This window comes from Ascaphus truei, chromosome 21, assembly GCF_040206685.1.
Source record: "Ascaphus truei isolate aAscTru1 chromosome 21, aAscTru1.hap1, whole genome shotgun sequence".
In the NCBI taxonomy this organism is placed as follows: Eukaryota; Metazoa; Chordata; class Amphibia; order Anura; family Ascaphidae; genus Ascaphus; species Ascaphus truei.
This window is the reverse complement of record NC_134503.1, coordinates 4,344,479-4,368,982: the sequence shown is the minus strand read 5'-3', so window position 1 is coordinate 4,368,982 and position 24,504 is coordinate 4,344,479. Positions and strand designations below refer to the sequence as shown.

The window sequence follows — 24,504 nt, the reverse complement described above, 5'->3', positions numbered from 1 at the left end:
GACTTCCGTGTCATATGCTCTAGAAAACATGGGCTGGATCAACCATGGAACGGGGCTGGGCGCTGGCTTCCTATGAGCCATGAAGTTGCGGATTAGGCCAGTGGGTCAGACAGGCCAGAGATGGAGAGATGGACAGATAGGATGCTCTGTCTGTCTGTCTGTCTGTCTGCTGCTGCAACACTCAGCACACGATGAGATAAACATTAACGGCCATTTTTACTAAGTGGAGCTTAGCTTGAAGCCGCCTCCTATCCCAGTCACCTGCAGCACCCAGAAGGCATCGTATGGTTTAGCACAACTTAGTAAATATGGCCTTACATGTCTTAAGATGTGAGATTGTGGGGTGACTGAGGAATGCCTCACACACAGGGGAGACCCCGGGACATCCTAATAGGTAATGGTTCTTGGGGCTACACCCCCCATCGTTACAATTATCCCTGCCCATGAGCTCCTTCTGCTTCCTTTCTCCTACAACTGGTCTCCTCTCCGTCTCCTTTCTTGTCTCCCATTTTATCCGTCTCCCTTACCCGAGTCCCTTCTGCTCCCTGGGTTCCCCTCACTGCTTTTGGTCTTCTCTTCAGCCCCCTCTGTCGCCTGTAACCCCCCCCCCCGCCCCTCTCTCTCTCTCTCTCCCTCCCTCTGTTCTCCTCTTCCGCTCCCTCTGTCGCCTGTACCCCCCTCTTCTCTCTCTGCTTTCTGTTCTTTTTTCTCACTTTTCATTTTCTCTGTTGCTTTCAGTATTAGCGTTTTCTGCTTGTTTCCAAAATATCTGCCCTGCCTGGCAACTCGGTCACACAGTGTTCCTCTCCCTCACACCCAACACCCTCCTCTCCCTCACACCCAACACTCTCCTCTCACACACAACACCCTCCTCTCCCTCACACCCAACACCCTCCTCTCACACAAACGCAACACCCTCCTGTCCCTCACACCCAACACCCTCCTCTCCCTCACACCCAACACCCTGCTCTCCCTCACACCCAACACCCTCCCCCCCTCACACCCAACAACCTCATACCCAACACCCACCCCCCATCACACCCAACACCCTCCTCTCACACCCAACACCCTCCTCTCACACAAACCCAACACCCTCCTGTCCCTCACACCCAACACCCTCCTCTCCCTCACACCCAACACCCTCCCCCCCTCACACCCAACACCCTCATACCCAACACCCTCCCCCCCTCACACCCAACACCCCCCCCCTCACACCCAACACTCTCCTCTCACACCCGACACCCTCCTCTCACTCACACCCAACACCCTCCTGTCCCTCACACCCAACACCCTCCTGTCCCTCACACCCAACACCCTCCTCTCCCTCACACCCAACACCCTGCTCTCCCTCACACCCAACACCCTCCCCCCCTCAAACACCCTCACACCCAACACCCACCCCCCCTCACACCCGACACCCTCCTCACACCCGACACCCTCCTCTCACACTCGACACCCTCCTCTCACTCACACCCGACACCCTCCTCTCACTCAGACCCAACACCCTCCTCTCACTCAAACCCAACACCCTCCTTTCACTCAAACCCAACACCCTCCTCTCATTCATACCCAACACCCTCCTGTCACTCACACACAACACCCTCCTCTCTCACTCACACCCAACACCCCTCTCTCTCACTCACAGTCAGCATGGAAGATACTGCCTGCTCGCACACGCGCACCATGGCACACTTCTTCCCATCCCTGCTCACACTCAGCATGGCACACACTGCATGTACTTGTGTCCATTGTGATTGTAGTGTATTGTTGTGCAGTTGCGATTTGCTCATTGTGCTGTGCACGCACACAGTCAGCATCTTTAAACCTGATGTGGGGGAGAGCACAGGAGACCTCACGAGTGGTCACCTGGGGGCTTAAATCAAAACACACAACACAGGCCTCTTTGGTGGGGACAGCCGACATCCTGGGCCATCGGTGTACTCACTCTCAGCTGTCTGACTCACTCACATGCACAGGAAAACCCCGTGACACACATCGGGTTGGAGAACTGTATTTAATACAGATACATCAGCTACCCTTACCCTCCAGCCGTCCCATTCACCGGCTGTGATACGTATCCCTAACCTGCTCACCTTTGCACAGAGACAGGATATGGGCCCATATTTACTGAATGGTGCTATTCCATCAGACCTCAGAACACACAGTATAGCACCGCTAAGTGAACATGGCCCATGGCCACATAACCAGCTCAGACACACAAACCTCTCGTACGTGTGGAGGGGAGAGGCCGAATGTGTTGTTGAAGGTGCACCTTGTGACATACTGGGCCGCACACAACGGCCATTCTCTCTCATTCTGTTAGGAATCTGTGGAATAAAGTGACACAACTAACATTGTGTAATGATGTGTCCTGGCTGCACCAATAACCACCCCAGGCAGATGATAATGTGGAATACACACGCACACGCACACGCACACGCGGCCAGGGAACAGTATACACAGAGGGGGGCAGCAAAACATTTAATAGGGAGAAAAAAAATCCAAAGAATTGGGAAGATAAGGAAAACTCATCTCCGATTTGCCGTGCGTTATTGGGGATATTGGCGATTTGACGTGAGTTATTGGGGATATTGGCGATTTGACGTGAGTTATTGGGGATATTGGCGATTTGACGTGAGTTATTGGGGATATTGGCGATTTGACGTGAGTTATTGGGGATATTGGCGATTTGACGTGAGTTATTGGGGATATTGGCGATTTGACGTGAGTTATTGGGGATATTGGCGATTTGACGTGAGTTATTGGGGATATTGGCGATTTGACGTGAGTTATTGGGGATATTGGCGATTTGCCGTGAGTTATTGGGGATATTGGCGATTTGCCGTGCGTTATTGGGGATATTGGCGATTTGACGTGAGTTATTGGGGATATTGGCGATTTGACGTGAGTTATTGGGCATATTGGCGATTTGACGTGAGTTATTGGGGATATTGGCGATTTGACGTGAGTTATTGGGGATATTGGCGATTTGACGTGAGTTATTGCGGATATTGGCGATTTGACGTGAGTTATTGGGCATATTGGCGATTTGACGTGAGTTATTGGGGATATTGGCGATTTGCCGTGAGTTATTGGGCATATTGGCGATTTGCCGTGAGTTATTGGGGATATTGGCGATTTGACTTGAGTTATTGGGGATATTGGCGATTTGACGTGAGTTATTGGGGATATTGGCGATTTGACGTGAGTTATTGGGGATATTGGCGATTTGACGTGAGTTATTGGGGATATTGGCGATTTGACGTGCGTTATTGGGGATATTGGCGATTTGACGTGAGTTATTGGGGATATTGGCGATTTGACGTGAGTTATTGGGGATATTGGCGATTTGACGTGAGTTATTGGGGATATTGGCGATTTGACGTGAGTTATTGGGGATATTGGCGATTTGACGTGAGTTATTGGGCATATTGGCGATTTGACGTGAGTTATTGGGGATATTGGCGATTTGACGTGAGTTATTGGGGATATTGGCGATTTGACGTGAGTTATTGGGCATATTGGCGATTTGACGTGAGTTATTGGGGATATTGGCGATTTGACGTGAGTTATTGGGGATATTGGCGATTTGACGTGAGTTATTGGGGATATTGGCGATTTGACGTGAGTTATTGGGGATATTGGCGATTTGACGTGAGTTATTGGGGATCAAGGCAATTTGACGCGAGTTATTGGGGATATTGGCGATTTGACGTGAGTTATTAGGCATATTGGCGATTTGACGCGAGTTATTGGGGATATTGGCGATTTGATGTGAGTTATTGGGGATATTGGCGATTTGACGTGAGTTATTGGGGATATTGGCGATTTGACGTGAGTTATTGGGGATATTGGCGATTTGACGTGAGTTATTGGGCATATTGGCGATTTGACGTGAGTTATTGGGCATATTGGCGATTTGACGTGAGTTATTGGGCATATTGGCGATTTGATGTGAGTTATTGGGGATATTGGCGATTTGATGTGAGTTATTGGGGATATTGGCGATTTGCCGTGAGTTATTGGGGATATTGGCGATTTGACGTGAGTTATTGGGGATATTGGCGATTTTACGTGAGTTATTGGGGATATTGGCGATTTGACGTGAGTTATTGGGGATATTGGCGATTTGCCGTGAGTTATTGGGCATATTGGCGATTTGCCGTGAGTTATTGGGGATATTGGCGATTTGACTTGAGTTATTGGGGATATTGGCGATTTGACGTGAGTTATTGGGGATATTGGCGATTTGACGTGAGTTATTGGGGATATTGGCGATTTGACGTGAGTTATTGGGGATATTGGCGATTTGACGTGCGTTATTGGGGATATTGGCGATTTGACGTGAGTTATTGGGGATATTGGCGATTTGACGTGAGTTATTGGGGATATTGGCGATTTGACGTGAGTTATTGGGGATATTGGCGATTTGACGTGAGTTATTGGGGATATTGGCGATTTGACGTGAGTTATTGGGCATATTGGCGATTTGACGTGAGTTATTGGGGATATTGGCGATTTGACGTGAGTTATTGGGGATATTGGCGATTTGACGTGAGTTATTGGGCATATTGGCGATTTGACGTGAGTTATTGGGGATATTGGCGATTTGACGTGAGTTATTGGGGATATTGGCGATTTGACGTGAGTTATTGGGGATATTGGCGATTTGACGTGAGTTATTGGGGATATTGGCGATTTGACGTGAGTTATTGGGGATCAAGGCAATTTGACGCGAGTTATTGGGGATATTGGCGATTTGACGTGAGTTATTAGGCATATTGGCGATTTGACGCGAGTTATTGGGGATATTGGCGATTTGATGTGAGTTATTGGGGATATTGGCGATTTGACGTGAGTTATTGGGGATATTGGCGATTTGACGTGAGTTATTGGGGATATTGGCGATTTGACGTGAGTTATTGGGGATATTGGCGATTTGCCGTGAGTTATTGGGCATATTGGCGATTTGACGTGAGTTATTGGGGATATTGGCGATTTGCCGTGAGTTATTGGGCATATTGGCGATTTGACGTGAGTTATTGGGGATATTGGCGATTTGACGTGAGTTATTGGGGATATTGGCGATTTGCCGTGAGTTATTGGGGATATTGGCGATTTGACGTGAGTTATTGGGGATATTGGCGAGAGTTGCTGTTTGAATTCTTAGGCTGCGATTATAGTGCCGGTGACGGCGCATGCGCCGCCAGAACAAATACCTGGATTCCAATGAAGCTGCACATAGTGTGTGCGACCGCGAGCCACGGAGCAACAGACTGGTGAGGAGACAAATCAATTTTGTTTGTGGAGCGCGATGATGGCCGCGTCACGTGAGCGGTTCAGCCAATGAGGGCGAACCGCTCGCGTGACGTCACGTGCACGCCTCCGCCATGCCTCCTGCCTGCAGTGCAGGTTTCGTGCGCACGTGTGAACGCCGGCAGTATAATCGCTGCCTTAGGCCAGGGGTGGTTAACTCCACTCAAGGGCCACCAACAGGACAGGTTCTCAGTATATCCCTGCTTCAGCACAGGTGGTTAAGTCAATAACCGAGCCACTTGTGCTGAAGCAGGGATATCCTGAAAACCTGACCTATTGGTGGCGCTTGAGGACTGGCGTTGGCCGCCCCTGTCTTACGCACCGAGGGTGCTATTAAGGCGTCTCTCCAGCTGACGGGATTCTGGGCGGCTTGCTTCATGTTGTGTCCGATGCTAATCACGCTTTGTGTTCTCTTGTCTTGTTTTTATTTTTGCTTCCATCCAGCAGGAAGGCTCCCGCCTCACCTACACGGCCCACCATTATCCGACTCGCCGACCCGCCCCTCATAGATTAATAACCGGAGGCCCGGCCGCCGAAACTCCACTAACCCCACTCCCAACCCCCATTACCACCTCTTCCAGGCACGGTGCAAACGGCCCCCCTCTCTCTCCCTCTCTCTCTCACTGGCTGTAAACTCCGCGTCGCTCCCTCGTGTTGTACTTTCCGGAAGTGTCGTCCGTCTGTCCGCACCATCGTGTGATGTTCAAACACTGATTTTTTTTCCTTCTAAACTTCACTCTGCATATTCATTCCACGCGCTTAGGCCGCGCTTAGGCCGCGCTTATAGTCCCGGCGCCGACGATGCTGACGTCACGCTGCAGTAGCTGAAAAAATCAAATTGAAGTGACTTCCAGGGAACGCGACGTCCCTGCTATAAGCGCACGCTACAGCTTCAATATATGTGTTTCTACACGTCGCCGGGGCTATAAGCGCGGCCTTGTTGTGTCTCGCGACTATAGGATTTTACACTTTGCAGGATACGTCCGTCAAAAGGATATCATTTTGTAGTCCGCAACGGGGAAAAGAAGAAGCCGGAACCATTGTCCTCACTATACAGTACCCACAAATCAGCCTCAAACCTGTTCGTCTCCGCGTTCGGTTGTAATGCCCCCTAGTGGCCAAAAGTTCCGTTTTGATTCCATATTAGCACCTACCCTCCCTCTAGATGGCGCTCATTACTTCCTGGCGCTGCATGTGCTGGTGAGAAGGGAGGGGTGGGGAGATGCCGAAGAATGTTTTCTTTTTTAAATGTCAATGTCGCCGTCCCCCAAGCTGCAAAACAGGCACGTCCAAAGGGATCTCCATTTTGTGAACCCCCTAGTGCAGGTCACAGCTGCTTTCCGCAGTCAGCTTCTTGTTTCGTTGTTTTTTTTTATTATTATTATTTTTATTTTTACCATCGTTGGGTTTTTTTGGGCAATGAACTGGAAAACGTTCTAGAAGCGGCTAGAAAAAGTAAATAAAACGTCAGGGCTTCCCTGGTGCCGCAAAGCGCTTATGTGCAAATTGGTATTAAAGCTTTTACTTCTGTGTATGTGCGTGGGGTATTTAACACCAAGCATCTTCCCTTCGCCGCCTACGGTCGCTGGAAAAATCTAATTGAGATGACTTTCAGCTATGGCGTTGCGCTTACTATAAGCGCACGCGACAGCGGCGATGCATTTATTTTGACGTTGCGTCGCTGTCACTATAAGCGCAGCCTAATGGAGATGAGGGTGTAGTGTTACCACTTTGCCCCCTAGACAAAAGCAAGGTTACACCGCCCTGGCGCATATTCTCAGAGAGGCCCTGCATCGCATTGCCAGGCCCCTCCAGCACTGAAAGCGTTAAAGCACCAACCAGATGTTACAAGGTACATTTGAGGGGCAAAGAACTCCCATCTTCATATTCATCTGCAATACAACTCACTACATCTTGTCCCAACTGAAAGCCGCTACCTGGATATACGCTGCAGGTTAGGGGAGAGGGGAAGTTACAGTGCTACATCACTAGCCAAATGCTGCCTGTCACATTAACACTGAACAGTTTGAACATCCCCATTCCCCTGCTGCATTTCCCCTACCTCTCTGAGGCTTCACATGAACGTGGCTTCCTTTCCAAACTGATGCCTGATTGCTTCTCTCTCTCTCTCTCTCTCCCTTCCTTTCCTTGCCTCCCAGTAGAGCCACGAGGGTTAGTCCTTCACGTTCCGAGAGCCCCAAGCCACACTATGACCTGTAAGCCTCCCTGGGCTCAGACTGTTGCCTGCATCCTAGCTGTTCTGTCTTTGGACTGCGTGACTCACTGCACTGTATGTTCTGTTGTACGATGGTTGTGCTACACATATCTAATGTGATTTATTGGTATGAAAAAAAACAAAAAAAAAAACATCCTCTCAGTTACATTAAGGAATTGATCATATCTATGGTAGTAGCATATCCTTATTATATAAATATATTATAAATATTTTACATATATATATATATATATATGAGATCTTAAGTATACATCTTCAATATACACACGCCACTGTGCTTCCATGTGCATTTTTGTTGAGTTTTTAGTAAAAACAGAGTCTGGGGAAAATGACTAAATATCTCAACCCGCAGCTGGCTCTGTAATTCTGCATGTGACGGGGCCTGCGTTGTGGAAAGACGTTTGGTGCTGGTGTTTAGCTGTGATATGTTTAAGAGCGTTGAATAAAATGTTTCTGTAAAAAAAAAAAAACAAATGATCGTGGTTTTATTTAATAAAATAAGCGCTTTGCATTTCTAACAGGCAGTAAAAGTGTATTAAACAGGAGAAAGGTTGACCCATCAGAACACAGCCCAGTGGGTTTTATAAACCTCGATAGTCATTTCATTATATCCATTTGCAAAACTGGTTTATTGTTGGTGGAGAAAACCACACCAGATTTAATCACGGAAATCTAATTGAAACAAGTATGTGTTTCTCTGATAAATCTTGGCTGAATCCCTTTCATCACAGCAATGGACCCAACAAACTCCCACATACCAATTTCAGCCTAATATACAAAAGGCAACATGATGTATATCTTTTATTTGTATAGTGCCATCCGTGTACATAACGCATCAGCCGTAATATACGTGACAAAATAGGTGACAACTGGAAATGGCTCTAAAAATGATAGAAGTAACTATGGGAACAGGAATCCTTGCTGTTGATACTGGGTGTATGATTGCAATGCTATCAGTAATGTAGAAGTGGGCAGTAGGGCCAGGTTTGGGAGGAAGTATGAGGAGTTCAGTCTGGAACATGTTCAGTTTGAGTCTGCAGAGGGCTATCCTGGACGATATAGCTGAATGTCTCCGGGACTGGTCCAGACAGCAGGTGCAAGATCAGGTTGTATAATAAATGTGTCTTCAGCATAGGTTTGAACCCAAAAGATGTAATCAGGTCACCTAGAGAGCATCTGTTCAAAGATGAGGTCCCAGGACAGACCTCTGGCGTACACCCTACTGAGTGTTTGCAAACGAGACACTGAAAGCACAATGGGAGAATAGGAAACCCAGGAGTTTTGTTATGGATACCAAGAGGATGGGGAACGGGGGTGGTCCACAGTACAAAAGAGGTCAAGCAATACAAGCCAGGTGTAATGACCTTGGTCTTCCGCTGCATGAAGGCCATTCTGGTTAGGACTGTTTCAGTGGAGTGAGCAGTGCAGAAGCCAGATTGTAGATGATCAAGGAGAAAGGAGGCGTTAAGAAAATGCAGCAAGCGAGAGAATACAAAAAGGTGCCTGGCTATTTGAGAATAGGTATAACTATTGGGTGCTTGGAGGTGGGAAAGGTACCAGAGCAAAGGGAGATGTTGGAAAGGGAGTGTAGTGATCCGCATGAAGTGGGCGGTAACCAGGACCGTCTGTCAGAGAGCCGCCACTGCACTGCGTTAAGCATCCGCTTTGTGTTACAAAATCACTGCACAACCCCTCCCCAGGCTGCAAAATGGGCCTGGGGTTTTGCAAAATCATTTAAAAAAATAAATAATAATCATCTTTATATTGTTGAAGAGAAGAACGCAAAGTGAGTTTTCCAAATACATTTATTCAGAAAGAAAATTTGTTTCCAACAAGATTTAATCATTTCGGCAACAGAATGGAAAGTGTAGCTCCCCTGACCGGTGATGTGACCCAATAAATTATCCCCCCCCCCCCTATTAATTATTGTCCAATCAGATGACAGTCCTGCTCTTACAGCAGCGCCATCATTTTATAGTACAAGTTACCAGTAACTGTGCAGCTGAAAACGCTGCAGAGATCCAGCACCTCTTCCAGGAATATACAAAATGTTACACATACACTATATACAGGAAACACTTCTTGCTGTATCTCCTCCTCCCCCCCCCCCCAGCTACCTGTGCAAAAGCCCCACAGATTAAGTGTGTGATACGTTAAGCCGTCACTCGCCATCACCACTTGGTTCCCGACCTTCCGCATAAAACAAGTATTAACTGCTGCACTGCCAGTCAGTCCCAGGAAACGCACATGGCTCTGGCAGAGAAGACTGACCATATTTTATTTAGTGTTGAGACCCCCCCCGGCCGGTCATGCTGCGACACAGCCACACACAGTCCGGCTCAGCATGTTCGCCTGACGCTTCTAGTCGGAAAACAAAGGCTAAAACCAGCATTATGTAGCCCCCCTGGACATGGGATTAATGCCGCCAACCCAGACACCTTCACATTCAATCTAAACACCCCAAGATTTAGAAAAGATTTCCTTTTATTCATTCCAGCGGGGGAAGAGCGCCCAGCGGCATAGAGGAAAGGAGCCGGTCGTAGATTTTTATTTTATAGATGTAATTTGTGTGAAGTATTTTGGAAAGTGGATATTATCTCAAGCTGCTCAGCATTAGCCAACTGCAGCATGCCATTTACACCGGGTTACATATCCCTCTCACATGTAATGCTCATTATTAGTCATCTCTACCACCCCACTGCATAGATTTGTACAAGTCCAGCACCAGAGACCACTCCAAGCATCTCCCAATGGTCAAGTTACTGGTCTTTATTTAATACATGCATGCGTTAGGGGTACTCTGGCTTTGGCGTAAGCTTTTAGCGAATTGCTGTATAATAATAATAATAAAAAAAAAAAAAGAGACACCAGAAGGGAATCAGTTTCCAGAAATAAGTCGACTGCGTTCTAGTAGAATACAAGGCTTCTTCTAGCAGGACATACTGGCATTAAAAATGAAGTCCTTGCCCTCTCGGAGTGAGCTCCTCCATCCTGTCATTTCACAAATCTTTACTCCTCACTTCCAATAAAACTCCAACATATAAAACCTTCTGTGTGCCTAACTTGCGTCTGCCAAAGAAAACGGATTGTACGAGCGACACACTCACAGGCCAATCTCCTGGAACAAACGCATTACTTCAAATACTGCCCAGGAAAAACATTCTTTGCGCCATCTTGTTTCTCCCACCTCGTTATACCCTTTGCCTAATGGTTTCGGAGGCTCACAGTGTTACAGACGTGGTGCATATGTTACAGAGAGCAGTGTTTAGAACTGTGGGGAAAACAAATCATAAAACTCAGGCAAGACCCTCCCAAACACGTCTGCTGGCTAGTGAAGCGCTGACAGCAATTAACCCCTTCACTGCCTCAAAAGCATGGCGGGTTCCCCCAGAGCAGTGAAGAGGTTACATGGTAGACCCCTGTGAAGCAGACTCACACATTGGGCACCTCAACTGGGAGTTTGAGCTCCAAATACACTGTGAAATGTCAGCCATGTCCCTTCTGTGCCAACCTTCGTCTGACCCAACAATGTACTATCCCTGCTGCCTTCACGTCAAGCATAAGGCTGAGTCCATGGACACTTCGCCCGTACGGAGGCGCGCTGAGGCTCAGGGATAGTCCGTGGGCGGGCCAGTGACGTCACAGAGCTGGTTCGCCCTCATTGGGCGAACCGCTCACGCGACCGGTCCTGCGCTCCGGCGAGCTCTGAAACGTAACATTTGTTAAGACACACGCATCCGCAGGCGTGCGCGATCCCCTGCTAAAGCCGCTTTCATTGCGGCTGCAGGGGCTCAGTGCCGAGCAGCATCGCGCCTCAGCACGGGTCAGCACCTAAGCGCTGACCATGCCCGAGGCCTTAGTGTTCAAGTGGAGTACAGAGCAGGCAGCCGTGCGGATCGCACAGGGGATGGTACTGAACACATTGCCCCAAACCCCACCAGCCAGCAACGGAGGAAAAGTTTGTTAATGAGTGATAATGAAAACCAATAGTGATGCTAATCAGTTGACTCTACTAGCCGGCCATGGTAAAACATTAGCCCCCCCCGCCCCGTATAGAAAGCAGTTGGGCAATAGGGTGTCTTTATCCCACCAGCTAGTGCCTGAACCATTTCTTTCCTGTGTGCTAAAGCTTTGGCGAGGGAAGACAATTGTCCTAATGATCCTCTACAAATCCAACCAGGAGCTGAACTCCACCCCAGCCCAAGTGACAAACAAACCACGTCTCCCCCGTGTGCGTGGAGAGTGCGAGTCGCAGTCCAGAGCGGAGGTGGGATGGAATGAGGGGGAACAGGGGGGGTTAGGTGGCAGTTCCCAGCTTCCGTCTCAGACCACCAAAATTCGGACCTCGTCGTTCTCATCGGCGCGGTAGAAGAAAGGGATGCAGGGGTTCTGCAGCAGGGAGTCAGGGCGCTCCTGCGGGTTCTGGATCTCACGTAGGAGCTGCATGATCTGCTTGGCGGTGGGGTCTTCAGAGCCGGGGCTGGCACCTTCCTGGGCAGCGGACGAATGAGCCACGATCTCCTCCGTCTCCTCCTCTGCATCTTCTGCTAAGCTGACTTCTTCTAGAACTAAGGTGAGAGAGGGTTATTACTGCACTTTCCACTGCGGACAGAAACGGTGACCGATCGGAACCACTGGGACAGCTAGTTTCCTAAAACTACCGTCAAATATCGTACCCCACCCGACAACAGCCTTTTCCAATTGGCATACCCTTGGTGCATCTTCCGGGCATTTTGTAATTGCTTAACTGCATTCCTCCACAACCTCAGCCGTTTAATACTCGGGGAAATACTCTGGTTTACACCCTTTCCAACTTCAAAGATTGTCCTTTTATTTTAACAGTCCTCTTTCCTTAAACTACTGCTGCACCTTTACATAGTCACACAGGGGGTTCATTTCATAATTGGCTTGTAGGATATAGGTTATGTCTGCCGAGGGGGGAGGAGTTAATGGGGACAAACGTCCACTGCGTGACACGGCCACAGGAACCCTGTTTGAGGCTCACCTCCCCTTTCATCTTCTCCCAGCTCCATGGGTCTCTCTGGAGGAAACTCCATGGGTCCAAGTTCCTTGGGGCTCCTTGCAGCTTCCACAAACTTCCCGTACCATTCGTTCCTCTCGGCCACCAGCCTCATGACCAAGACCTGCAGCTCCAGCAGCTTGGCCTGTAGCCGGAGATAGGACACTGGGAGTGAATCACCCATCCAGGGATGCCCACCCCATTCACACACAGACCGACCTGCTACTGAAGCAGCAGAGCTACACCACGTCGGTATAACATTTTGCTGGAAACATGTTGAATTAAGGAGGGGGGAGAAGAAACCGCTCATGGTCGTAAAACTAAACACGGGTTTGTCCGATTACATTTACCAATCATATAAATGGTGTGTGCAGGGACGGGATCATCTCGTGTAAACCTCGGGCTACTTCGGTTTGTTGGACTACTAGACTAGGAATGAGATGTTTGTGACCCCAAGCTTAGGGGAGAGATGGTCAGAGGTGGAACTGGGTGTGACAGGGACCCTCACCTTCATCTCCTCCTTGTCCTGAGCCAGGCGGCTGATATAATCCTCCTTCTCCACGTGACGCTGCTTCAGGATCGCTCGCTGACTCTGGTATAGGGCAATGTACTCGCCTACAAGGAGAGATACCCGAGGGCGAGCCTGGTAAGAGGTCCCATCATACTGCAGCTCCGCTGCGCTGTTTCAGGGTGTATAACATTATGCGATTTAACTTATTCTCGACTACAAGCGATTGGCTGCAAACCGATAAACTGTCCCTCCAGTACCATTGTCCCTTGGAGGTGGCATTTGCCTTGTTGATTAATTACCAATAGTGTCAGTCTCTCCCGACAGCTGGATGCAGCGATGCTCCAACTCCTCCACTCGCTCCTTCAGATCCACTCTCTCCTGCATCAGCTCAGTGAAGCGAAACTGAAATAAGACAGCGACGGGAGGGCACAGTCAGGGGAGGAGGGGGCAGCGACGGGAGGGCACAGTCAGGGGAGGCGGGGGCAGCGACGGGAGGGCACAGTCAGGGGAGGCGGGGGCAGCGACGGGAGGGCACAGTCAGGGGAGGAGGGGGCAGCGACGGGAGGGCACAGTCAGGGGAGGGGCAGCGACGGGAGGGGGCACAGTCAGGGGAGGAGGGGCAGCGACGGGAGGGCACAGTCAGGGGAGGCGGGGCAGCGACGGGAGGGCACAGTCAGGGGAGGCGGGGCAGCGACGGGAGGGCACAGTCAGGGGAGGAGGGGCAGCGACGGGAGGGCACAGTCAGGGGAGGCGGGGCAGCGACGGGAGGGCACAGTCAGGGGAGGAGGGGGCAGCGACGGGAGGGCACAGTCAGGGGAGGAGGGGCAGCGACGGGAGGGGGCACAGTCAGGGGAGGCGGGGCAGCGACAGGAGGGGGCACAGTCAGGGGAGGCGGGGCAGCGACAGGAGGGGGCACAGTCAGGGAAGGAGGGGCAGCGACGGGAGGGCACAGTCAGGGGAGACGGGGGCAGCGACGGGAGGGCACAGTCAGGGGAGGCGGGGCAGCGACGGGAGGGCACAGTCAGGGGAGGAGGGGCAGCGACGGGAGGGCACAGTCAGGGGAGGAGGGGGCAGCGACGGGAGGGGGCACAGTCAGGGGAGGAGGGGCAGCGACGGGAGGGGGCACAGTCAGGGAAGGAGGGGCAGCGACGGGAGGGCACAGACAGGGGAGGCGGGGGCAGCGACAGGAGGGGGCACAGTCAGGGGAGGAGGGGGCACAGTCAGGGGAGGAGGGGCAGCGACGGGAGGGGGCACAGTCAGGGGAGGAGGGGGCAGCGACGGGAGGGGGCACAGTCAGGGGAGGAGGGGCAGCGACGGGTGGGGGCACAGTCAGGGGAGGAGGGGGCAGCGACGGGAGGGGGCACAGTCAGGGGAGGCGGGGGCAGCGACGGGAGGGCACAGTCAGGGGAGGAGGGGGCAGCGACGGGAAGGGGCACAGTCAGGGGAGGCGGGGCAGCGACGGGAGGGCACAGTCAGGGGAGGCGGGGCAGCGATGGGAGGGCACAGTCAGGGGAGGAGGGGGCAGCGACAGGAGGGGGCACAGTCAGGGGAGGAGGGGCAGCAACGGGAGGGCACAGTCAGGGGAGGAGGGGGCAGCGACGGGAGGGCACAGTCAGGGGAGGCGGGGCAGCGACGGGAGGGCACAGTCAGGGGAGGAGGGGGCAGCGACGGGAGGGCACAGTCAGGGGAGGAGGGGCAGCGACAGGAGGGGGCACAGTCAGGGGAGGCGGGGCAGCGACGGGAGGGCACAGTCAGGGGAGGAGGGGGCAGCGACGGGAGGGCACAGTCAGGGGAGGCGGGGCAGCGATGGGAGGGCACAGTCAGGGGAGGCGGGGCAGCGACGGGAGGGCACAGTCAGGGGAGGCGGGGCAGCGACGGGAGGGCACAGTCAGGGGAGGCGGGGCAGCGACGGGAGGGCACAGTCAGGGGAGGCGGGGCAGCGACGGGAGGGCACAGTCAGGGGAGGAGGGGCAGCGACGGGAGGGGGCACAGTCAGGGGAGGCGGGGCAGCGACGGGAGGGGGCACAGTCAGGGGAGGCGGGGCAGCGACGGGAGGGCACAGTCAGGGGAGGCGGGGCAGCGACAGGAGGGCACAGTCAGGGGAGGCGGGGCAGCGACAGGAGGGGGCACAGTCAGGGGAGGCGGGGCAGCGACGGGAGGGCACAGTCAGGGGAGGAGGGGCAGCGACGGGAGGGCACAGTCAGGAGAGGCGGGGCAGCGACGGGAGGGCACAGTCAGGGGAGGAGGGGCAGCGACGGGAGGGGGCACAGTCAGGGGAGGAGGGGCAGCGACGGGAGGGCACAGTCAGGGGAGGAGGGGCAGCGACGGGAGGGCACAGTCAGGGGAGGAGGGGCAGCGACGGGAGGGCACAGTCAGGGGAGGAGGGGCAGCGACGGGAGGGCACAGTCAGGGGAGGAGGGGCAGCGACGGGAGGGCACAGTCAGGGGAGGAGGGGCAGCGACGGGAAGGCACAGTCAGGGGAGGAGGGGCAGCGACGGGAGGGCACAGTCAGGGGAGGAGGGGCAGCGACGGGAGGGCACAGTCAGGGGAGGAGGGGCAGCGACGGGAGGGCACAGTCAGGGGAGGCGGGGCAGCGACGGGAGGGCACAGTCAGGGGAGGAGGGGCAGCGACGGGAGGGCACAGTCAGGGGAGGAGGGGCAGCGACGGGAGGGCACAGTCAGGGGAGGCGGGGGCAGCGACGGGAGGGCACAGTCAGGGGAGGAGGGGCAGCGACGGGAGGGTACAGTCAGGGGAGGCGGGGCAGCGACGGGAGGGCACAGTCAGGGGAGGAGGGGCAGCGACGGGAGGGCACAGTCAGGGGAGGAGGGGGCAGCGACGGGAGGGCACAGTCAGGGGAGGAGGGGCAGCGACGGGAGGGCACAGTCAGGGGAGGAGGGGCAGCGATGGGAGGGCACAGTCAGAAGAGGAGGGGCAGCGACGGGAGGGCACAGTCAGGGGAGGAGGGGCAGCGACGTGAGGGCACAGTCAGGGGAGGAGGGGCAGCGACGTGAGGGCACAGTCAGGGGAGGAGGGGGCGCACAACGGAGGAGAGAAGGCAGGGGGGCGCAGCAAAAAAAAAAATTTTTGCGCGCCCTTGATATACAGGATCACCCCCATGCTACGGGTGCAGGGCTTACAATATGCTGGGGAATGGGGTTTAATGATGCACCGAGAGCAGCAGAGACTACGAGAGAATGTGGGTGTTTAAGTAGACCTGCACCCAACACACACAGGGTCGGAGGAAGATGTAGGGTGCCCACTAACCCACCTGCAGCTTCTCCATGGCACTCAGCAACGCGTCATACACCTCCCTGGGCACACTCTCCCCTCCGAGATCTGGGAAATAACACGGAGTACACGTGAGAAACCTGCGGTCCTCTTCACACAGGGAGCACCACTAACGCCCAGCACGTAATCATCTGGTTCCATTACAAGTGAGGGCACGGAGGTCGATAACCGCCCTGGGCACTTCTGCTCTTTTCTCCTCTCTCCACTTCTAACAGTGTTTGGACCAGGGGGGCTGAGCGGCGCCATTTCCCGCTCTGAGGAAACCCAGGTGCACGAGATATTTACACGTTGGCGGTGCCGGCATTTCCTCTCCTTTCTAGGCCATACAAAATGGCGGCAAGACCGCAGGCAAATAGAAAGCTGCAACCAACGATGATGTTGCAGCTTCCCATTGGATGATCGTTGCGCCAGCTTTATAAGTCCAGGGAGGAAAATAAATAAATAAATCACAAAAAAAAAAAAAAGTTAAATATTTTGGGAAGCAGCTGTCCCCAGAGCTTAAAATAAAGCAATTTAGCTCCGGCCGGGGGATCTGAATAGTTTGGGAAAAAATTATTAAGTAATTAAAACCACGACAGAATTGCGATTTCTAAAACGTTTTCGCTGTATTTAGGTGACAACTAAAAGCGAGCCGTCACTTACGCTGACTCGGTCCCCAGACTGCCAGCAGTGGTCCAACTGCACCGCAGGATCCGATTAGGGAGAAGTAACCAAGATGGGAACAGCTCCCTTAGAGCAGGGGGCTCAACTCCTGTCCTCAATCCCCCAACCCAAACAGGTCAGGTTTTCAGGATATCCCTGATTCAGCACAGGTGACTCAATCAGTCCATGCATCAGCGTAGGTGGCTCAGAGGCTCAGTCTATTCAGGGATATCCTGAAAACCTGACCTGGTGGGGGGAGATGGGGGGGCTGAGGACTGGAGTTGAGCACCCCCTGCCTTGGGGGCTTATTCCATATACTCAGGCGCAGCCACTTCGGCTGTTCTTCGTCCAAAATTCCCCATAGACTTCAATGGAGAATTCCAGCCGAAAACACCCCGATCGGATGTAGATAGACTAAGTCCCCTATAGACCGGTTGAGATGGCAATACGAGCCCATCTCCTGCCTAGCACAGTGGGATGTTACCCGCAGAGTGATGGGGGGATGGGGGCGACTGCTGCTGCCTCAGGGCCGTTACCCGCAGAGTGATGGGGGGCTGCGGGCGACTGCTGCTGCCTCAGGGCCGTTACCTGCAGAGTGATGGGGGGCTGCGGGCGACTGCGGCTGCCTCAGGGCAGTTACCTGCAGAGTGATGGGGGGCTGCGGGCGACTGCTGCTGCCTCAGGGCCGTTACCTGCAGAGTGATGGGGGGCTGCGGGCGACTGCTGCTGCCTCAGGGCCGTTACCTGCAGAGTGATGGGGGGCTGCGGGCGACTGCTGCTGCCTCAGGGCCGTTACCTGCAGAGTGATGGGGGGCTGCGGGCGACTGCTGCTGCCTCAGGGCCGTTATCTGCAGTAGGAGCTCCCCGCAGTAACGCTTCTGTTCCAGCAGCTGGCGCTCCACCTCCTCCTGCTCCCCTTGTAACTTGGAGAGTGCAGAATTCAGGAAAGCCATCTGCAAACACATCCCAGGAAAGAGGGGGGTGGGGGGTAGAAGGAGGGGGGGGGGGGTTAAGAGAGGATACTTAAAAAGAAGGAAATGGGAAAGAGGCTGAAGTATGGAGAAATGGAGTCAGTTGGATTGGTGGCGGGAGGTGACGTGGAGAACTCCATCATGGGGAAGAGGGAGAGATCGGAGGTGATGGGTAGAAAATTGGTGGGAAGGAAGGAGGTGAAGAGTGGAAAATGGAAGGAAGAGGAGAGTGGGACGAGAGGATGGGGGATGAGTGAAAGGCACAGGCATATTGTGCAGAGAGATGGGTGGGTGAGGGGCACAGGTGAGAGATGGGCACGTTGGGGCATGGCACAGAAAGGAGGTCTCACCATCTCTTCTCTGCTTTCTAAGTCATCGGGGATAACCAGGGGAGTTTTGGGAATCTCATCTTCGTACACCAGACTCTCCACCCCGTCTCCTGAGGCGCAGACAGACACGGATAAGACTTAGAAAACACAAAACCCAGTGCATCTCTTCCTACCCTCTATTGTGGCATGAAGGAGACGCTGTCCCCCCTCCCCTCCGCTCTCACCTTCCATCCTATTAAACACCCGGCTCTCCGGCTCGCTGCGGATCTGCGACACACGAGCTCTTAGCTCCTGGTTCTCTTTGGTCAGGACCTCCAGGTTCGCCTGGAGGAGGAAACAATGGTCAAACAGCATTTTGGCTTGTGACCCCTTTGGCATTGCTGGGCCCCCCTCTGGCAATCAAGGGGTGAAGATGCAATCCCCCAGGTTACTTCCACAATGCTGAAGGCATCACCCACCCTGCTTTGCTGCAGCTCCTTGAGGTGCATATCTGCGCTGACTTTCCCCTGCACCTCCTCGTGCTGCAGCCTGTCCATGAGCTGGGCCTGCAGGAGATACTGTCTCTGTATCTCCTCCTTCTCGATGGACAGGTGCTGGTATGCCGTGCTGTACTGCTGAAGGTGAGAAGAGAACTCATCCCGCTGACCCTGCAGCAGTTCGGCCTCCTGCGTCTTACCAGCCAGCTGCAAAGGAGACACATGGAGAGACTATGTTAAGGGCCCAGGTGTGTAGGACATACAGATAATTACATGTGCACACGGACATCTTCCCAGCCTGACCTGCTCCTTGAAGTCAGCTAGGCGCTCCTGTAACTGTCCCAGCTTCTTGGCCAGCTCTTTCTTCACGTGCTGCTCACTCTGCAGTCCGTTGGTCAGCTCCAAGTTCTCATTCGTCTGTATACACGACAAAGCAGCAAAGCTCAATATGCCAATCGCAGCTTTAAAAACAGGCTCAGCATATGGAGGTCATAAGAACCATTACAAGTGTTGGGGGTGGGGGGAGAGGGGCACAATCTGGGGGAAAGACTGAGGCATAGGGGTGTACACTTGCATCAAAAAGAAAGATTGCGAGCACTTGTATAAAAAAAAAAGGTGTATTTATTATTAAAAATGGTCGAAGTTTCAGTCCCAACCTGGGACAAAGTCTTGAGAAAGGTCCAAAACGCCACCCATTTCTAATAAATACACCTTTATACAAGTCCACGCCAGTGCTCTCAACCTTATCGCTGTGCCACGCGGACGGCTACAGATGAAGTTTCCGGTTCCGTCGTGCCACCTGGAACGCTCCATTGGCTGCCCGCGGGGGAATTTGTGTCTCCCCGCAGCGCGATCACCCGCTACGGCTTTTAAAAAGCAGGGTGAAGCACGCACGAAAAACACTGGAGGCGTTCTTGTGCGGGAGCCGCGAGGACGACCCAACAGAACCAGAGACCTCATCTGTATATCCATGTCCGAGGGTGTGCACCCGTGGCAGTAATTCCAGCCTCGTGAGAGCGGCTTCCTGTTCACATTGTGTACACTCGCATACCAGTTTGACGAAGCCATTCTGCAGCTCTGCGAGCTGCTCTTTCAGCAGTCTGTTCTGGGTCAGCGCTCGGCTGATGGTCACTTTGTCGCTCTGCATGTTCTCCAGGATTTGCTGCTTGTCCACCGTGTCCTCGCTCTGCCGCTGCGCTGCCTTCTCCAGCTCCTGCAGCTGCTCCTCCTGCTCCTGGTTCAGGCGGCTCAGCTGACTGTTGTCCTGCACCTGAGCCTGGTACCTGGCTTGCAGCTCGTGCAGCTCCTCCTGCAGCTTCTCGAGCAGGGTTTGCAGGGCCAGCTCAGACTCCGAGGGACCGGTGGGAGCAGAGGGCTCGGTGTCTGTCGGCTCAGCTGCTGGATGATGGTGGGAAATAAAGAAAATCAGACACCTTGTGGAATAAAACCGCTGGGGAAGAATCAGGGACTATGAGCTGGTCGGCCCAAAATCGGGTCTACATCTCTACCCGTACCCGATGCCAGCAGCAGTTCTGTCACTCTGGTCTCCAACTGCTCGACCTGCTCCCGGCCCGTCTCCTTCTCTTGGGCGAGTGTCTGGATCTGCCCAGGTCATAGGGGAAAAGATGGAAATATTACCCTGGGCCATCCCTACTTGAAGAACCAAAACGTTGGCACACCTGCACTGTTCTCGGAGGATGTTTATGCATGTGCATTACAGGAAGGAGAGACAGGATCAGGGAGGGTATTAAAGCCCCTGTGTTCTGGGTTAGGGAGTCCCATCGCTGCACGGATGTGTTGTAGTTAATTATAGCAAACATGGTGTTGAGGAAGTGAGAAAGGAATCAAGACCTGATGATCTCTGATGTTTAGACCATGTGCAGCCCTAAACTGCACTACTGGCCGCTCGGGCCGAGGATACGGAGGCAGAGATGGATGGATGAGAAACTGAACATGTGTGGGAAGAAGCGATAAGCACGAATGAAACAGGAGAATACAGTTTGGGGTTCACCCCCTACCCTCAGCAGATCCACTCACCTGCTCAAGGAGTTGCTGGACCCTTTCCTGCCAAACAGACCCCTCCTCCTTCAGTTTCTCTACGTACTGGTCCCGCTCGGCCCTCAGGTGTTGGAGAGATTCGGACACCTGACCAGGGGAGGAGAAAAAAAAAACAACTGGTACCAGAGCTTGTGAAAGTGTGTGTGTGTGTGTGTGTGTGTGTGTGTGTATGCCCCACAGAGTACTCAGCGCTTTACAAAAAAAGAGACAATACAAAGTAACAATCTAAGACATGCCTTCCTAACCCACCTTCCCCATTTAAAGCCAGAAGCCTTCCAGGCGCCAGAAGGGTTAATATCCCAAAGTACCTGTGTGAGCTGGGCTCCCAGCTGGTCCCGCTCTTCCAGTGCCATGCGGAGCTGCTGGTTGGCATCCGGAGCGCCCGTCTGATTAGAGAACTTTAAAAGAACACAGCACAGAAAACATAAGATGGAGAGATTGCATGTACTGGTTTCTGTAGTGGGGGAACAGAAGATTGCAGAATTAAATGATGTTCACCTTCAGAGCATTAACCCCCCATCTCAGGGGGTGGCCAACTGCAGGTCTTCAGGGTATCCCTGCTTCAGCACATGTGGCTCAATCAGTGGCTCAGTTAAAGACTGCCCCACCCGTGCTGAAGCTGGGATATCCTGAAACCAGGCCCGTTGGTGGCCTCTGCGGACTGGAGTTGGCCGCCCCTGCACTAGCAATGCACTGGGAAATGGGCTGTAAAGAACAGTCATGGACTGTGATATGGATGATGGTTTTACTACGAGAGCACCCGCGGTGAACATATTGCACAGTTGTACGTATATACTTTCCGCTTTTCTTGTTTGTATTACAGTAAATCTAGTGACCCTCCTTTCCTGCCACCTCGCCCGCCTGCCCTGAGGGTGACCCCTCTGGTATCAGCCCACACCTGCTGGATCATGAGTTCCGCCATCTCCAGCTTCTTGTGCAGATCTGCCACCTCCAGCCTCATGGTGGCATTCTCAGAGAGCATCACGTTCAGCTTCGCCGACAGCTCAGAGTTCTGCTGCTTCAGCTCATCGCTGTTTTTACTGGGCAGTGGAAAGAGGAAGTTGTCACTCATCCCGGCGGTCCCGTCGCAATGGCCGCAGAAACGCTCCTGCAGGGAAGGTCAGGACCTACCTGTTTTTGAAGGACTCCAGTCGAAGGTGGTCACGATCTTTCTCCAGCTCTTTGTGGAGCTAAAAACAAATAAAAAGAAGGTTTCTGTGAAATGCCCGTTAAATTCTTCCAGGGCAGAGAGGATGCGGGGCACTGCAGAGCGTTCATGGGAGGACCAGATCTGCAAGTGAGATCAATCTGGTGTATCCAGATCCTGTACTACTGGCTAGGACATCCATTCTCCAGTTGGGTTTCCACTGCAGTTTTGATTAACAGAACTCATTTTACTCCACAATCCTGAATTTACAACCCAACTAGCATCTCACTATGTCCTCCCTCCTGCTTTTTCTGTTTACTGTTTCCTCAATCCATGGTGAACGTCTCTGTTCTCGCCAACTTCCCCACGGCACCATTATTTATACACCTCTCTCCCAACAACTTTTTTACCCCCCAATAAAAAGCACCCCCACAAATCTTCTATTCACACCCTCCATCTACTCCTTCCTGCTGCTGGGGATCTCCCCAGCCTGAAGCCAGACATACACACCTGATTTCACCCATGCCTCCCTGCCATCTCTTCCCCTGTAAAGTGTGTTAACCCTTAAGTTATTTGACTAACCTTAAAAATTGCCCCACAAATCAAGCTTCCCATTAGCCTGCACTCATGGTTACTGTCCCACACAAGCAATTGTGACCAAGCACTGCCATCTACAGCACTTATTTACTCAAATACTGTCTCTGTAAGTTCCCCATCAAACTTCTTAGATTGTAAGCTCTTCGGGGCAGGGATTTCCTTTCCTGTTGTCTGATTTTTGCTGCACTTATTGTATTATTATAATTCCCTCTACTGTATTCTTTGTGAAGCGCTGAGTACACTTCTGGCGCTATATAAAGACATACAATACAAATCCCTTGGTTCAGAGCAGGATGTTCTCATTGTCTCCTCTAAACTTTGTAATCGTCAACTAGGTTAATGTAGACTTACCCCATTGGGCATCCTGTCTCCCCAAATGATGCTATGGTCATTGCCATTAATACCACTTACTGTTTTATTCATCTAACGACTTATTATAAAGATAAAAAACAAAGGACACATCTCAAGCTTAATTCTGTATGCTTAAAAATGTCATCCTCTCGCTCTCCTTTCCCCCTTATTTCTGCTGTCTGTACACCCGCCCCCCCCCCCTTATCCTTCAATAAAATATTCAATAAAAAGATCAACAAATAAGATAAATCAGAGGGTACATGTTTCAGGGACTGGCCGGAGACATCTCTTATGGACGGATATGTTTCAGGGACTGGCCGGACAAATCTCTTATGGACGGATATGTTTCAGGGACTGGCCGGACAAATCTCTTATGGACGGATATGTTTCACCGACTGGCCGGAGACATCTCTTATGGACTGATGGGAATGTTTACATCCAGACATTTCAGAGACTCCTAATCTGTCCGAGACCAAGAGTACAATTCATTCCACCTGGAGAAACCAGGAGCGACGCGGGGGCATAAGGAGGAAGAAGAGACGTCTGTGTGACGAGCAGGTTACTCAGGGAGGAAAGCAAGACTAACAGATGGAGAAGCACCTTTACCTTTTCTGCCTGCTTTTGCTGTGCGGAGATGGAAGAAAGTGTGCGTTCCAACTCTGTCATTCTCTGCCTACTGGACTGTAAACGTATGGCAAGATCTTCTGCCTCCGCTGCAGGGATATGAGAGAGAGTGTCAGACACGTCTGCAAGATGAAGCACTCGGCTGCCCACATAACCATCACCCAAGGACGCCCCCCACACATAGTTACATAGTAGATGAGGTTGAAAAAAAAAAAAAATAAGACATGCGTCCATCAAGTTCAACCTATGCTAATTTTAGACAACAGATACTTTATCCTATATCTATACTTAGTTATTGATCCAGAGGAAGGCAAAGAAAAAACCCCGGTGTCATATCATCCAATGATATCTCATAAGGGGAAAAATAAATTCCTTCCTGACTCCCAAGAATTGGAAATCGGATTAATCCCTGGATCAACATCCTTCCCATGTTTACTTATTTGGTATATCCCTGTATACCTTTCCCATCTAAAAAGATGTCCAACCTTTTTTTGAACAAATCTATTGTATCTGCCATCACTGTCTCCATGGATAATGAATGCCACATTGCAACTGCCCTTACTGTAAAGATCCCTTTCCTTTGTTGCTGGTGAAATCTCCTTTCCTCCAACCTTAAGGGATGACCCAGAGTCCTTTTTACTGTCCTTGGAATAAATAGTTCTTTTGAAAGCTCCTTGTACTGTCCCCAAATATATTTGTATATAGCACTCCTAAATCCTTCTCCATCAAGGATTCCCTCAATATATCCCCATTTAATTTGTAAGTTGCCTGTTTATTCTTGCTTCCCAAATGCATAACCTTACACACACTGTTTCCCACAGGCTTTCTAGGTCTTCCGCACACATTTTGGCCTATTCCAAGTTCTTGGCCGCTCCTTAGCGAGGATTTTGTACATGAGACTACTACTGGAGACCTAAATTGATGGTACCGAGAGCAC

The 24,504-nt window shown here is 52.1% G+C and overlaps 2 protein-coding genes across 13 annotated transcripts in view; one reads left to right on the top strand and one right to left on the bottom strand.

The window, feature by feature from the left end:
* Nucleotides 1-7,707, top strand: part of DNM1 (dynamin 1) — a 72,605-nt gene extending 64,898 nt beyond the window's left edge. For 3 of the 6 annotated variants that reach the window (XM_075578583.1, XM_075578581.1, XM_075578582.1), the window contains one exon: nucleotides 5,764-6,912. In XM_075578583.1, coding sequence (XP_075434698.1) covers nucleotides 5,764-5,830 — 67 coding nt within the window. In that variant the 3' untranslated portion in view covers nucleotides 5,831-6,912. Of the gene's footprint in view, nucleotides 1-5,763; nucleotides 6,914-7,478 lie in introns of those variants that run through there. The other 3 variants (XM_075578584.1, XM_075578580.1, XM_075578579.1) reach the window with 2 other exon arrangements.
* A 1,632-nt stretch (nucleotides 7,708-9,339) lies between these two features.
* Nucleotides 9,340-24,504, bottom strand: part of GOLGA2 (golgin A2) — a 30,929-nt gene continuing 15,764 nt past the window's right edge. For 4 of the 7 annotated variants that reach the window (XM_075578562.1, XM_075578568.1, XM_075578567.1 and 1 more), the window contains 18 exons: nucleotides 23,550-23,656; nucleotides 21,980-22,038; nucleotides 21,747-21,888; nucleotides 21,157-21,246; nucleotides 20,828-20,935; nucleotides 20,305-20,392; nucleotides 19,842-20,188; nucleotides 19,094-19,207; nucleotides 18,773-18,997; nucleotides 18,539-18,638; nucleotides 18,336-18,424; nucleotides 17,846-17,967; nucleotides 17,655-17,692; nucleotides 16,353-16,420; nucleotides 13,383-13,485; nucleotides 13,081-13,187; nucleotides 12,558-12,717; nucleotides 9,340-12,120 (listed from right to left, as the gene is read on the bottom strand). In XM_075578562.1, the coding sequence (XP_075434677.1) occupies nucleotides 11,876-12,120; nucleotides 12,558-12,717; nucleotides 13,081-13,187; nucleotides 13,383-13,485; nucleotides 16,353-16,420; nucleotides 17,655-17,692; nucleotides 17,846-17,967; nucleotides 18,336-18,424; nucleotides 18,539-18,638; nucleotides 18,773-18,997; nucleotides 19,094-19,207; nucleotides 19,842-20,188; nucleotides 20,305-20,392; nucleotides 20,828-20,935; nucleotides 21,157-21,246; nucleotides 21,747-21,888; nucleotides 21,980-22,038; nucleotides 23,550-23,656 (2,312 nt within the window). In that variant the 3' untranslated portion in view covers nucleotides 9,340-11,875. The other 3 variants (XM_075578564.1, XM_075578566.1, XM_075578565.1) reach the window with 3 other exon arrangements.